The 12,889-nt window shown below is 51.4% G+C and overlaps 1 protein-coding gene across 1 annotated transcript in view; it reads right to left on the bottom strand.

The window, feature by feature from the left end:
• Positions 1 to 12,889, bottom strand: part of LOC130266044 (zinc finger protein 418-like) — a gene marked incomplete at its 5' end in the record, with an annotated part of 78,027 nt that overhangs the window by 22,838 nt on the left and 42,300 nt on the right. The window contains 1 exon segment of the mRNA XM_056515369.1: positions 5,961 to 6,366. Coding sequence (XP_056371344.1) covers positions 5,961 to 6,366 — 406 coding nt within the window.

Raw genomic sequence — 12,889 nt, 5'->3', positions numbered from 1 at the left:
TGGAAAGGAGAAAGGAGATTTGGGATGCAAAAGCAGTGGTTGGAATAAGGTTGGTTGTGCTGGGAAGAGACTGGAAGAGTCTTTGTGAGTCCTGGTGGGGCTGGGAGAGGGTTTAGGGGTTCTGGAGCACTGGGGGTCAAGTGGGAGCTGGCTGTGGGATCCTGAGAGGGACAGGAGGGGCTTTGGTGGGTCCTGGTGAGGCTGGGAGGAGGTTTCAGGGGGTCCTGGGAGGGCTGGGAGCGACTGGGAGGGTGCTTGGAGGGGCTTGGGGTGTCTGTGAGAGGTTTTGGGACGTCGTAACCCCTGCGGACCCAGAGGTGCTGCCGGATGCCGCCCTCAGCAAGGTGCTGATGGGGATCAAGTGATCTGTCTTGGGCTTTTTCCGAGCTAGGGCTCGACTTCTACCTGCACATGAAACTGAGTGGGGCTCCCAGAGGGTGTGTGCTCCCACTGACGCTCCCAGCTCAGTGTCACCCCCTATTCTCTACCCACAGAGCTCCTGACCCAGCAGTGGCTGCAGCCCCTCCCTGTGGCCTCAGGCCCAGCCAGAACCCTCCGCTCCGTCCCTGCGCTGATTTTGAGGGAGGTCATGTGTCCCCCCCCCAGCCCCGCTGTCACTCTGCCCCTGCCCAGCTGCTCCCAGTGTTCCCAATAAAGTTTCCCAGTTAGACCCAGTTTCGTTTATTGTGGGGCGGGATCGGGGAGGGACTTGGGGGGACGGCGCGTGGGGATCGTGGTTGGGCGGGGAGGGTGGGGTCCAGGTGGGGAACACCGGGTGCTGCGGGTCTGCCCGGTAACCGGAAGTCATACAGGTTAGTACAAAATTTAAGAGCTGTTAATAAGATAACTAAAGATTTATACCCAGTGGTTGCTAACCCCTACACCTTTGTTAACTCTTTTAACACCTGAACTAACCTGGTTTACTGTTTTACTGCTTTTTTTTACCTTCCTCTTCATGAAGCCAGCCAGAAAATTTTTATGTTTGAATGGGAGAATCCCAAAACTGGATGTAAAACTCAGCTGACATGGTGTGTACTACCCCAGGAGTTCAAGAACTCCCCTACCATATTTGGAGAACAGCTGGCAAAGGATTTGGAGTCTTGGGAACCCCCACCAGGAGAAGGACAAGTGCTTCAGTACGTGGATGATCTTTTAACAGCCACCCAGACCCAAGAGGCATGTGCGGATTGGACGGTAAGCCTCCTAAACTTTTTGGGCCTGCAGGGGTATCGGGTATCCCAAAAGAAAGCCCAGATGGTGAAACAAACAGTGATTTACCTGGGCTATGAAGTAAGTGCTGGGCAAAGGACCTTGGGAAAGACTGTAAGGAAGCAATATGCCAAACCCCAAAACCCCAGACAGCAAAGGAATTGAACCTTTCTGGGCATGACGGGATGGTGCAGACTGTGAATTTATAACTATGGATTGTTCATTAAACCCCTGTATGCCTTAAACACGGAAGGGATGTCAGGGTCCACACCACATGCAGAGTCCTGATAGGTTCTTTTAGGGATCTCAAAGCGCAAAAGACACAGCAGGGGACAAAACCAGTTTACTTTTGCAAAAAATGCACTTTTATTTAGTGCCAACCAAATGCGATAGAGGGACGGAGAGAGAGAGAGAGAGACACAGAGAGAGAGAAAAGGGGTTGGGATTATAGCTACCAAGACGGGCAGACGATCCTCGTGGAACCAGCCAATAGATGTCCGTTGCTGTCCGGGGAGATCTCGGGGGTCTTTAGTTTGAGGGTATCTTTTATACTCTTTTCCAAAGCGTCAGGCGACTGGCCAAACAGGTCAGAACTTTCAGGGACGCTTTGGGTTCCGTGGGGGGAACAAACCCACAACAAACCCAAGTGAGTCCTTGTCGATGAAACAAACACAGACCAGTTCATTGTTCTCACACCTGTGGGAGCCTTGTCGACTAAACACAGTTCAGTGCACCGTGACTATCCGTAAACCAGTCTCCTGAGAAACCAGTCCTGGTCCGATGGGCACCACCTGCAAACAATCGCTTGGCGTTCCTCCCATCCCTGGCCAGCGCCTTAAACTGCAGTTTGAGGGGTCTTCTTAGGCCTCAGGCGAGGGTCGTTGGGCAGAACAAGCGAGAGGCTTTCAGATGGACTCTCACACACCCGTAATGGTAAGGTAAACGTTACTTAAAGGGGTTCCTGTTGACCCAAAACCTCCATCCCCCCTTTGCATGTTCCCTGGATTAGGAATCTTAGCTTCAAAAGGAATCAACTTTGCCAATCTAGTGCCTTCTAGAATGTGAATAGGAGGTGTTAGAGTCTGTACCGTAATTCCGGTATTGCCAGTATAATCTGCATCCATTAGTCCAGGCAAAACAAAAATCCCTTTCTTTGAAGTGGATGATCTCACTATCAGCAGAGCACTGAGTCCATAACCTAAAGGTCTATTTGCTGTTGATGGAACAACTTGCACATCCGTGTTCTGCAAGGTTACTTCTACTGCGGTTGCCAGGTCCACTCTGGTGCTCCCTGCTGTTGCTGACTTGAGGACGGTTGCAGGGGAACACTTGTGTTTTCACGCGATTCCCCCTGCACTCGGCTTCTCGTTTCCCAGTGGGGTTCCATCCTTCTTACGTGGAGACATTCGCTGGCTCTGTGCCCGTACTTGTCACATCTGAGGCAACTCCTGGGAATCCAGTAGGTGGCACTGACGCTTTACTTTTCTTTACGATCTTGAGTTGGCACTGCACCTGAACGTGACCTAGGCGGCCACACTTGAAGCATCTTTGGCCAGCACTACCCTTTTTCTGTCGGAACAACGGTTTTAAGGCAATTGCCACCACCTCTGCCAGGTAAATAGCCTTTTCTTCAGAAGTCCCCACTCTGGAACAGGTGTCTATCAGTGTCTACTAAGGTGGCTGTTAGCAGAAAGGTCTGCAAAATTCTTTTACAAGCAGGACTAGCATTTTCTGCAGCCAATTGCATTCCCAATGCACCCTTAACTTCTGGGGACATCCTTGCAGCTAGGATCAAGGGCATTTCTGAGATGATCTAAGAAATTCATAAAAGGTTCTTTGGGGTCTTGTCTAATAGATGTATAGGATGGTGTCGGAAGCCCCATATTTGGAACAATGTGAAATGCCTCCCACGCTAACTTTTGGGACTGCTGCAAAATAGCTGTATGCAAATGTGCCTGAGCCTGTGGGTCCGTGAAAGCCCCTTTTCCCAGCATCATATCTGGGGTGGCAAACTGTCGGGGATCCCTCCGAGGGGGTCCAAGATTTTCAGTCATGGCAGCTTCCACCCATTTTCCCCAGTCCACATGCCACAACAACCACTGGGTGGGTTTTAGAAAAGTTTCCGCCAGCTTTTTGCAATCAAACGGAACCATCAAGCCACTAATAAAGATGTGATCGAGCAAAGTTTGCATGTAAGGATTAGTTAGACCGTATCACATCACTGCTTTCTGCCCCCCATGAATAAGTTTCCAGTCCAATCCTACCCAGTGACGCTGGTTCGGGTTACCAGGGGCTGTTATTACCGGCAAAGCTCGAGGGATGAACTCACCCTCTACCAATGCATCTCATATTATGCCGTGCCATCGCCAGGCAGGATTAGACTCGTCATCAACTGCAGAGCGACGAGGTGATTTATGATCGGGGCTGTCCCAGCTCCGCTCCGAACTTCGATCGTCATCTCGCTGCTGCGCACGCCCCAAACTACTAGAGTGAATCGAGGGATCAGAGAGCCTGCGCATACCTGGGTATCGGTCAGCGCTAACAGCCCTTCTTTCGGGACTACTTTCTCTCAGGAATCTAACTCGGTGGTCATCGCTGGCGCTGCGCTCCACGGTATCGGTACCGCGATGTGCAATTCTTGCGGCAGAGCCGCTGCTCCTCCTTGCCTCTGCCATTAAAAGCGGTTGGGTTTTCTCCCTTTCTCTAATCTGCTGATCAACTAGGGCTCTTAATTCAGCTAACTGCCTCTCCCGCTTCTGGCGCTGCTCCTCATCAGAGCAGCTCGAGCGATCTGCCTGCAAGACCCCGCTATCAACCTCAGAGTGCTGCCGCTTGAGTTCTGGGGAATCAGTCGGTGATGGCGGCAACGGGGGTAACACCTTGCCCTCCTAGGGCTATTGTTAACTCCTCTGGGGACACCACGGGACAATCGGTGGATGCATCTGGAGCCACTGGGGACAAAGAAGCATCTATCTCCATTTGCTCTGGTTCTGACATGGGCTGCAAAACTGCACTGCCTTCACCTGAAACATCCCATGGAACCTGCTGTTCTGATACAGGGGCTGCTGACGGTAAGGACAGAATAATTGTTTCTTCCCACCAATGCTGGGAAAACTGTTGCAGGATCGCCTAATTCATTCTGCTTCAGCACCCACGGCGGCTGTCCTCTCTGCCTTTAATTGCTTTAATGCCGTAATAACTACCATCCAAACTGTGCTAAGTCCTCTGGAGTCTCACGTACTATCGCTCACGGCATCCCAGAGATTCTCACCCAGCCTTTCCCACTCAAGGATATCAAAAACACTTATAGGAGTAGCAAAAAATCCTTTCTCCTCCTCAGTAACTTTTTCAGACCTTCTAGGTTCATATTTAACTGCCTCTTGTGCAGATGACGCACTGGAGGACGTTTAATGTTGCCTGCTCTTCTTTAGATATTGCCTCCCCCATCCCTCCAGCTCCAATCGCTAACCTGTTATCGTAGTTTTTTGCTGTGCAGCACACGCTTTTCTCTCGGAGCTCTTCTCAGGAACTTCGTCTGGCGCTCCTGCTGGTTTTACTTCAATCTGCTCTTCGGCGTCTCCTCTCTCTCCTGTATTCTTTGGTTCTCTTCAGGAGTTCGCGCTCCAGCCTCTGCTGCTGCAGTCCGGCCGTGCCAGCCTGCGGCTGGGCTTCCCGCTTTCTCACTTTGCAGACCCCTTTCAGAGACTAAGTCTAAAAAGTTTTGGTTCACTTCACTGTGCGAGGTACACGATCTATCACGTCACCGCATCACCAAATGGGGGAACAAACTGGACTTCTGGACAGCAAATCAATATGATTTTGCAGAAGCAGATTTATTGTTTATAATTCACACTAATTATTCATTTCTAGAACCACCACCCATGTGGGAACACACTTTACAATTGGTAATTTTACGATATTGATCCACCCCTTCAACCCCCCCAAAAGTTTGTAATTGGTGGTCTTCACAATCTTCGCTGCTCCCTGCTATCTTGAATCTTCTAATCTTGGTATTCCATGTTTTCAACTTCTTCTCTCTCGATTTAGAATAGTTGGTGTTCTAGTGGCCTTGGGGGGTTTCAAACAAGTTATTGAAAAACTCCTGGTATTTTCTCATGCTTTGCACCTGTTATAAACACTGGTCTAAACCAAGAAATACACAAAACCAACTAGCGTGTGAAAGAGGCATGAGAACAAACAGCAAAATGTGCAGAAATAACTGAACAGCAAAACATAGCAACTAAATATAGTTTTTGGCTGGTGTACACAGAAGGCCCAGATTTGTACAGACATATTCACCGGGGTCCAAACCCCGTTCAGCCTTAGAACAGGTGCCCATGGCCTGGGTGATGTTGGCCCGATGCCAGGCACCCACCAAAGCCACTCTGGCCCTGACCCTCTCAACTGCAATAGTTGAGAGAAAATTAAACCAAGAGTTCCTGGGTCAGGTGAAGATGGAGAGAGATCCTCACCAAACAGCAAAACGGGCATCAGAGATCCTAGCCTGGGCACAGGAGAGGGAATTTACTACCAACCAAACCAAAGCAGGACAAGGTGAAAGAAATCTCTCCAATCCGTTCCCTCCACCCAACGGAGATCACCAGGACCATGGATCACCAGGGCTCTGCTCAACGGGGGTCACTGGGGATAATCTAAAACTGATCCTCCCATGGGGGATGGAGCTGGAGCAGAGCACAAAGCTCTTCCCACACTCGGGGCACTCACAGGGCTTCCCTTAGTGGTGCCTCCACTGGTGTTGGGTCAAGTGAGAGCTCTCTGAGAAGCTCTTACCACACTCAGGACACTCGTAGGGCCTCTCCCTGGTGTGGATGCGCTGGTGGTTTTTCAGGTAGGACATCCACCCAAAGCTCTTCCCACATTCCAAGCAGGTGTAGGGCCGTTCTCCAGTGTGGATCACCTTGTGCTGCATCAGAGTAGAAACGGTCATGAAGCTCTTTCCACATTTCCCACACGTGTAGGGCTTCTCCCCAGTGTGGATCCTGTGGTGTTGCTTTAGATGGCTTTTCTGGCTGAAGCTTTTCCCACATTCCCCACACTCATGGGGCTTTTCCCCAGTGTGGATCCTCTGGTACCCGATCAGGTTGAAGCTCTGGCTGAAACCCTTCCCACATTCCAAGCACTTGTGGGGCTTCTCCCCTCCATGAGGATTCTCCACCAGCTCTGAGCTCTGCCTGGATCTCCGGCCGCCTTCCCAGCTCAGGGAGGGTCTTTCCTCCTTGCAGCTCCCTGGGCTGGGTTTGCAGCCCATCCTGAGGGATCTCTGGGGCTTTTCCTCCTTCTCCATCTGCCCACGCCTTAGGAATGAAAAATCCTGTTTTGGGAAAAAAACAAGAAGAAAATGCCTTGGACTGGGGGTTCCTCCTTGCCCAAGTTCATCTCAGGAAGACACTGAGCATCTTGCGTCTGTAAAAACCTCACAAACACCTAGACTCAGCCCAAAAACCCTTCAAACATCACAACACAGATCAAAAAACTCCACAAAAAGCAAGATTCCGCCAAAACCACCTACAAAATGTAAATATTCAGGCCCCATAAAAAAACAAAGCACCAACATTAAGCCCAATAAAGCTCAGAAACACCAAGACTCACTGCTGTGAAAATCAGGGATCGCCCTCTCTAGTCATCTGCTGCATGTGGGGGGTGCAACGCTTTGGGGGCAGGGGGAAGGCTACAGATACAGGGAGGGGTGGAACCTTGTGGTATTTCCCGTTTCTGCTCCTCCTCCTCCTGTGTCTCCACATTTCCTTACACTCCTCTTTCTCCAGTTACTATTCCTCCTTCTCCTGCACAATCACACCTTCTCCTCCAATGTGCATTGTTGGAACATTTTGCTCTTCAACTCTTGTTCTCCTTCCCTTCTTCTCCTGCTGCCCCCAGGCCCAGCACCCACTGCCAGCTCCCTCTTCCCCCCAAACCCACAGCATTCCAGCGCAGGGGCAGGGATGGAGCTGGGGCAGCTCGGGCTGGGGCAGCGCTGGGCTCTCGGCCGCTCCCGCCCGCACTCGGTCCCCACTGCAGCCGCTCCCGCCACGACAGCGCGGGGGGGCCCGGCCTTGGCGCTGCCCCCTCCCACCTCCCCAAATTCCCCTCGCGGGGGGCGCTGGGCCCGGGGGGTGCAGGTGGGGTCCAGGTGGGGAACGCTGGGAGCTGCGGCTCTGCCTGGACACTGCTGAGTCATCAGCGCCGCGCGCTCTCATTGGCTGAGCGCTGCCCGAGGGGCGGGGCCGCACCAAAATGGAGGGCCCGAAAACGGGGGACCCCAAAGGAAGGAAGAACAGGAAAGTGTCTTTACAAACAGATGCTGGGAATCCGCTTGGAGATAGGGCCTGGGACGTGTACATAAGGAAGTGACAGCTGAAGCCATCAGGTTCAGAAAATGTTATTAATTGACCACACAGACTGCTGTTCAGCCAAGGTCCTGATAAATTCATGAACTCCCAGAAGAAAAATGAAGACTTCTAAGAGCCATGAATATCGTTAGCTATACAGAAGTGGGGTGCATATTAAGGGGGAGAGATTCACTAGGCGAATTGGGAAATTTGTACCTCTTAGGTACTTCAGCCAATGGGGAAAGAGAGATGCAGATGCGTGTTGGGAATGATAAAACAGGAAAACCTTATAAATATAAGTGCTCAGCAAAAGATTTTGAAACCATAAGCGAAATAGAAATGATAGCAGTTTTTGACTGTGGGGCTGAGAGCAACAATGTGAATGTTTGAGGCCTCCTTCCTTTGTTTAGACAAACCCAAACACCACAAACACCAAAGAAGCAAGCAGACATCCTCTTCCAAGTATGGCAGGAAAGGTTTAGAGACAAGGTTTAGAGATAAGAAAGCAGTAAAACATGGCAATATAGCAATTCCTATAGGTTGCATGCAAATATTAGAAATTTGTATCTTGTAATAGATTGGTTAGTGGAAATTAGAATATTCAACATAGAAGAAGATTTATTGTGTTGTAAACAGGAAAATTGCTCTCTTACTTCTCTTACCTCTCTTACTGCTCTTACTTCTTACCTCTCCCACCACTCTCTTACCCCTCACTCTTTTACCTCTTACATTGTTCCCTTCTCTTATCTCTGAGAACTCCTGCCCCCACTCTCTCTCACAGTCCCTCTCTGAGCTGTGGCTGGCAGCTCTCAGCAGGGCACTGTTTACTCACACCCGTTACAATAAACTGCAAACTTCAAGACTAGAATATAGAGTGCTCCTGAGTTTGTCCTGACGACCGTCCCACCGACAGTGACTCTCACAGATGCGGCCGGGAAAATTAGAATGAAAAGGAGGGTGTGTCCTCCAACAATTGCAGAGACCCCATGGGAAATGGCCCATGGCCACTCTGTTCGATCAAGAATAAAATTACTTTTACAGGACTCTTCTGTATTCTTTGTGGACAGAAACCTCTGGTGATGTGAATTTTTCCACACACCTTGGGGCTCGGCCAGAATTCCTTCCCCTGTCAGGGGCAGGGGCAGCGAGTGGAGCTGAAGGTGCCTCACCCAGTTTGGGGGATCGGCTCCCTTGGGGGGCGGCGGCACCGGGCATGGATTGGGTACCCGAGAGTGACCAGGAGACAGACGAGTGACAGATCAGGGGGGCTGTGAAGAGTTGGCAGCCAGAGAGCACTGAAAATCTCATCAGTGAGCACAGTGGGATCTTTGGGGACTAAACATGGCAGGGCACCCATGGAGGGAAGGAAGGGAAAGCCAGGAAGGGCTCCTGGCAAAAGGGATGATGATCCCAAAATATCTCTGAAGGGTCCCTTGGGAGCACGTTGAGGGAGTTTGCACATTCTCCCAGAGGTAATCGAGGGCAGGGACACCAGGGGAGAAATCAGGGAAGTCCAGAAGGCATTTACACAACAGGGCATGGATGCTGTTGGTGTGCTGGGAAGGAATTGGGTGAAGGGGAGTGTACAGGAATATGGTCCAGGCAAGAAGCAGCAGGAAGAATCTATGTGATAAGAAAAAGGATGATGGAAAAGAGAAGGAAGAGAAAAATAGTGAGGATTGGGATGTTTTCAGCAGGCTCTTCTCAGAAGTTGCCAGCTGCTCCAGATCCTTTGTATCCCTGGTTCCCAGGACAGGCAGACAAGGAGGTCAGGATTTCAGGGGGTTTCTCTGTGCTGGGGAGCGGCAGGAGCGGGCGCAGAGGGGCGGCACCGGGAGCACGGGCTGGGGGCCTGTGGGGAGCTGCGGGGCCGGGCCGGGGCTGTGGGGCAGCCGGGGCTCAGCGCCGGGCGCTGCCTGAGCCCAGCACCCCCCGGGCAGGGCCGGCAGTGGCCCCCGGCCCCCAGGAGGCTGCGGGACGCCCCGGCCGCTGCCCGGCCCCGTGGAGCTGCCGGCCCTGCCCGCCGGGGGGGCCGCGTTTGGACACTGCGGCAGGACAGGGACCGGCTCTGGGATACGGGCTGGGGAGGGCAGGGGAGCACAAGGACCAGGAGCAAGGAACAGCTGGGAAATGTGGATGGATGTGGAAGGAATCAGATTAGCTTTTAGGCATTTTGTTTGGGTCACTGCAGAAAGGAATGATTTTGCAGGAAGCTCAGCAGCTGTCAGAGGATGAGCACCCCCAAGCACTGAGGGGGGCTGCAGGAGGGGCAGAAGAAGCCCCTGGAGCAGTTGGTCAGAAAGGCACAGCAGGTGAATGCAAGAAGAGACAAGGAAAAGGCCAAGGTGAAGGCAAAAGCCATGGCAGAGTTTCTACAGCCCCTGAGGGATGAACCCCAGGGCCCAAGGGGGCCCCAGCACCCAGGGGTTTGGGATCAGGCCACAAGGACCTGGCAGAGGCATTGCCCTCCTTGGCAGGGGAGAGCCTGACCCAAACAGCCCCTGGAAAGGAATCTGGGATCCATCTGCAGGGCAGGAGGACACTGGAAGCAGACACAGGAACCAGCAGGAGGAGCAAGTCCAGCCCTTGATGGACATGCATTGTTAGGGGTGTCAGAGCTCCCACTGCACCAGGGACCCACCGCACTGGAGCCCCTGACAACATTCAGGGTGGGTCTGGATCGAGAGGAGGCCTTTCCTGATGGACACAGGGGCCTCTCCATTTACTCTGAATCTGACATGAGAGGGTAAAAATGGTAAAAATTTCTTTAATTCTTCAGGAGATAAATGGGAAAGATGAGCTGGTGTGTTTTATCCAACAACTACTAACAGATGTGGGGATGGCTTTGAAATGCAGGAATTTTTATCTGCTCCTAATTGTGATTGTAATTTACTGGGCTAGGGTTTGATGGCAAAATTAGGCATACAAATTAATATCATAAAAGGTGATAAACAGGTTAGTTCTGTTGTGCCTTTGTGTGAAATCTGTGGCAAGGCCTATACTGAAGTGAACTCAGAAGTGTGGGCACCTCCAGGAAAATAGGGGAAATTAGATATGGAGCCTCTGCAAAGTACTTTGAAGCAACCAGGACAAGTGGTGTCTAAAGCAATACCCTATTCCAAGAGAGGGAAGGAAGGGCTCACAGCCTGTTACTGAGTCCCTGCTAAAGGCAGGGCTTTTGGAGCCAAGGATCTCTCCCTACAATGCTCCTATCCTGTCTGTCAAGAAACTGGATGGATGGACACAAGGATGAAAGCAGAAGTTTCAAATGTTACAAAGCAGATTAAGTGAGACTCCCGACCTGGCCTTTCCATGCAGGGAAAAAGAATTTGAATTGTATGTGGATGTTAAACAGGGCCATGCCAAAGGAATTCTCGTCCTAAAATGTTTAACCCAGTGGCCAGATTGGCCTCATTATCAGCAAGATTTGTGCAGCCACAGCTTCAATGGGACCTGAGGCCCAAAAACTGATGGCAGGAGGATCTCCTGTGGTTCCAGTTTGGCACCAAGTTAAAGCTTTGAAAACCAAAAGTGCCTCTACATGGATGAGCAGTGCTCGGTGTTTACAGAATGAAACTTGTTCAGTGGCACAGGAGGATTCAGAATTGAGGACAGGGGAAGGGTTTAACTCAGCCTCCTGTTTGAACAGCCTGTACAGGGGCTGGGAACAAACCCATGGCTGCATTCAAGTAACAGAGCTCCAGAGCCAGGCTGGGAGATTGAGGAGACTTTCCCTGGCCTGAGGGACAAAATGTGTTCATGGATGGGGCTGCAAGGGCAGGAGAAGGGAAAAGAGTTCCAAGACACGCTCTGATTAAGCAAAGGGAATTAGAGCAAGCGCAGGTTACCGCCCGCATGGTCAGCTCAACCGGCGGAGCTGTGTGTGCTTGGAAGAGCCTGGCACTGAAATGCCCTGAGCAGGAAGGCTCAAATATCTGCTGGTGACAGCAGGGCAGCTAACAGGGTGGCAAAAGCAATTCTGACCTCTTCAGCAACTACTGGATTGCTTATTAACGTATTTCTAAAACAAATAATTCCAAGATAAGGGATTGTGGAAGCAACAGACTCAGATGGGGAACTCATTTTACAGCAAAGATCCTCCAGGGGGTTATGGCTGCTTTAGGAATACAATGGGACCAACACAAGCCCTGGCACCCCCAGAGCTCAGGTCAGGTAAAATGAATGGGGAAATAACGAAATTCCTTCAGAAGCTGGTGATAGATATTAAGATGCCACGGGTACAGCTTTTGCCATTGGCTTTGGCAAGAAGAGCCAGATCAAGGGCAGATAATCAATTATCTCCCTTGGAATTTTTGCTGTTCGGAATTCCTTACCCTGCTAATTCCCCACCTAGTGGGGTGTGCAGATAAGGGATGTATATTTCAAACAGTCTGTGGCCACAGTCCTGTCTCCTGTGAAATCCCTCCCACAGGAAGCTGGGCTGGCACAGAGCCTGCCTTGGCACTTTGCTGTTCCCAACATCCAACCAGGACATCGGGTCCTGCCTGAGGAGTGCAGAGAAGCACCACTGGTGGCCAAGTGCCGTGGCCCATCCCAAGTGTCCCTGAGCACAGAAACAGCCCCAGCACAGCTCAGCACGGGGGGACCCCTCACCCTGGGCTCAGGGGCTCTCAAGCCCCGCAGATTTGCACTTCCCGGCTGCAGCACCAGCATGGGAGGCCCCACTGAGCCTGCACTGAAGGCAACGCAGCAGCAGCCAGGGCTCCACAGCGGGGGAAGCCCCTGGGCCTGCCCACACATCCTCTGCTCAAATCCTCTGCCTGGGCACCCTCCTTTGGCATCTCCAGCCACTGGGGCCAATCCTTGCTGCCACTGCTGCAGCTTCGCTGCTTTCTGTGCCTGCACTCCCACAGCTGCTGGGGAACACAACGGCACAATTCCACTCTGCCCCCCAATATACCAATTTAAATTTCTTAAAAATCTCATTTTACTTCTCAGGTTTGGTTTGGTTTGCCTCGGGGAAAGGAATTTTAAAGGCTTGTTTTTAAGGGATGTTACACCATTCAATAGAGATGAGTTCAGCATCTCAACAGACTGGGAATGGCCCAAAAGATCCCCACAAAGATAACAACCATCAACAAAACATCATCGGCCATCAGCAAACATCAAGGAACACCCATCCCAGACACCTTTCCAGAGAACAATTGGAGACACCCGGTCTGGAAAAGGCTGAGAAGGAAATCCAGGAGTGGGACCTAATTAGCATCAGAGGAGGAGAAATCCGGGTCCGATAGGAAAGCAAATATTAAGAACTACACAACTTGGAAGTAATGAACCATAAAGGAAGGGATTTCAATGGGTTTAGACTG

This window comes from Oenanthe melanoleuca, unplaced genomic scaffold (assembly GCF_029582105.1).
Source record: "Oenanthe melanoleuca isolate GR-GAL-2019-014 unplaced genomic scaffold, OMel1.0 S001, whole genome shotgun sequence".
In the NCBI taxonomy this organism is placed as follows: Eukaryota; Metazoa; Chordata; class Aves; order Passeriformes; family Muscicapidae; genus Oenanthe; species Oenanthe melanoleuca.
Note: the sequence above shows the minus strand (reverse complement) of the source record. Positions and strands in the feature narration are given on the sequence as shown.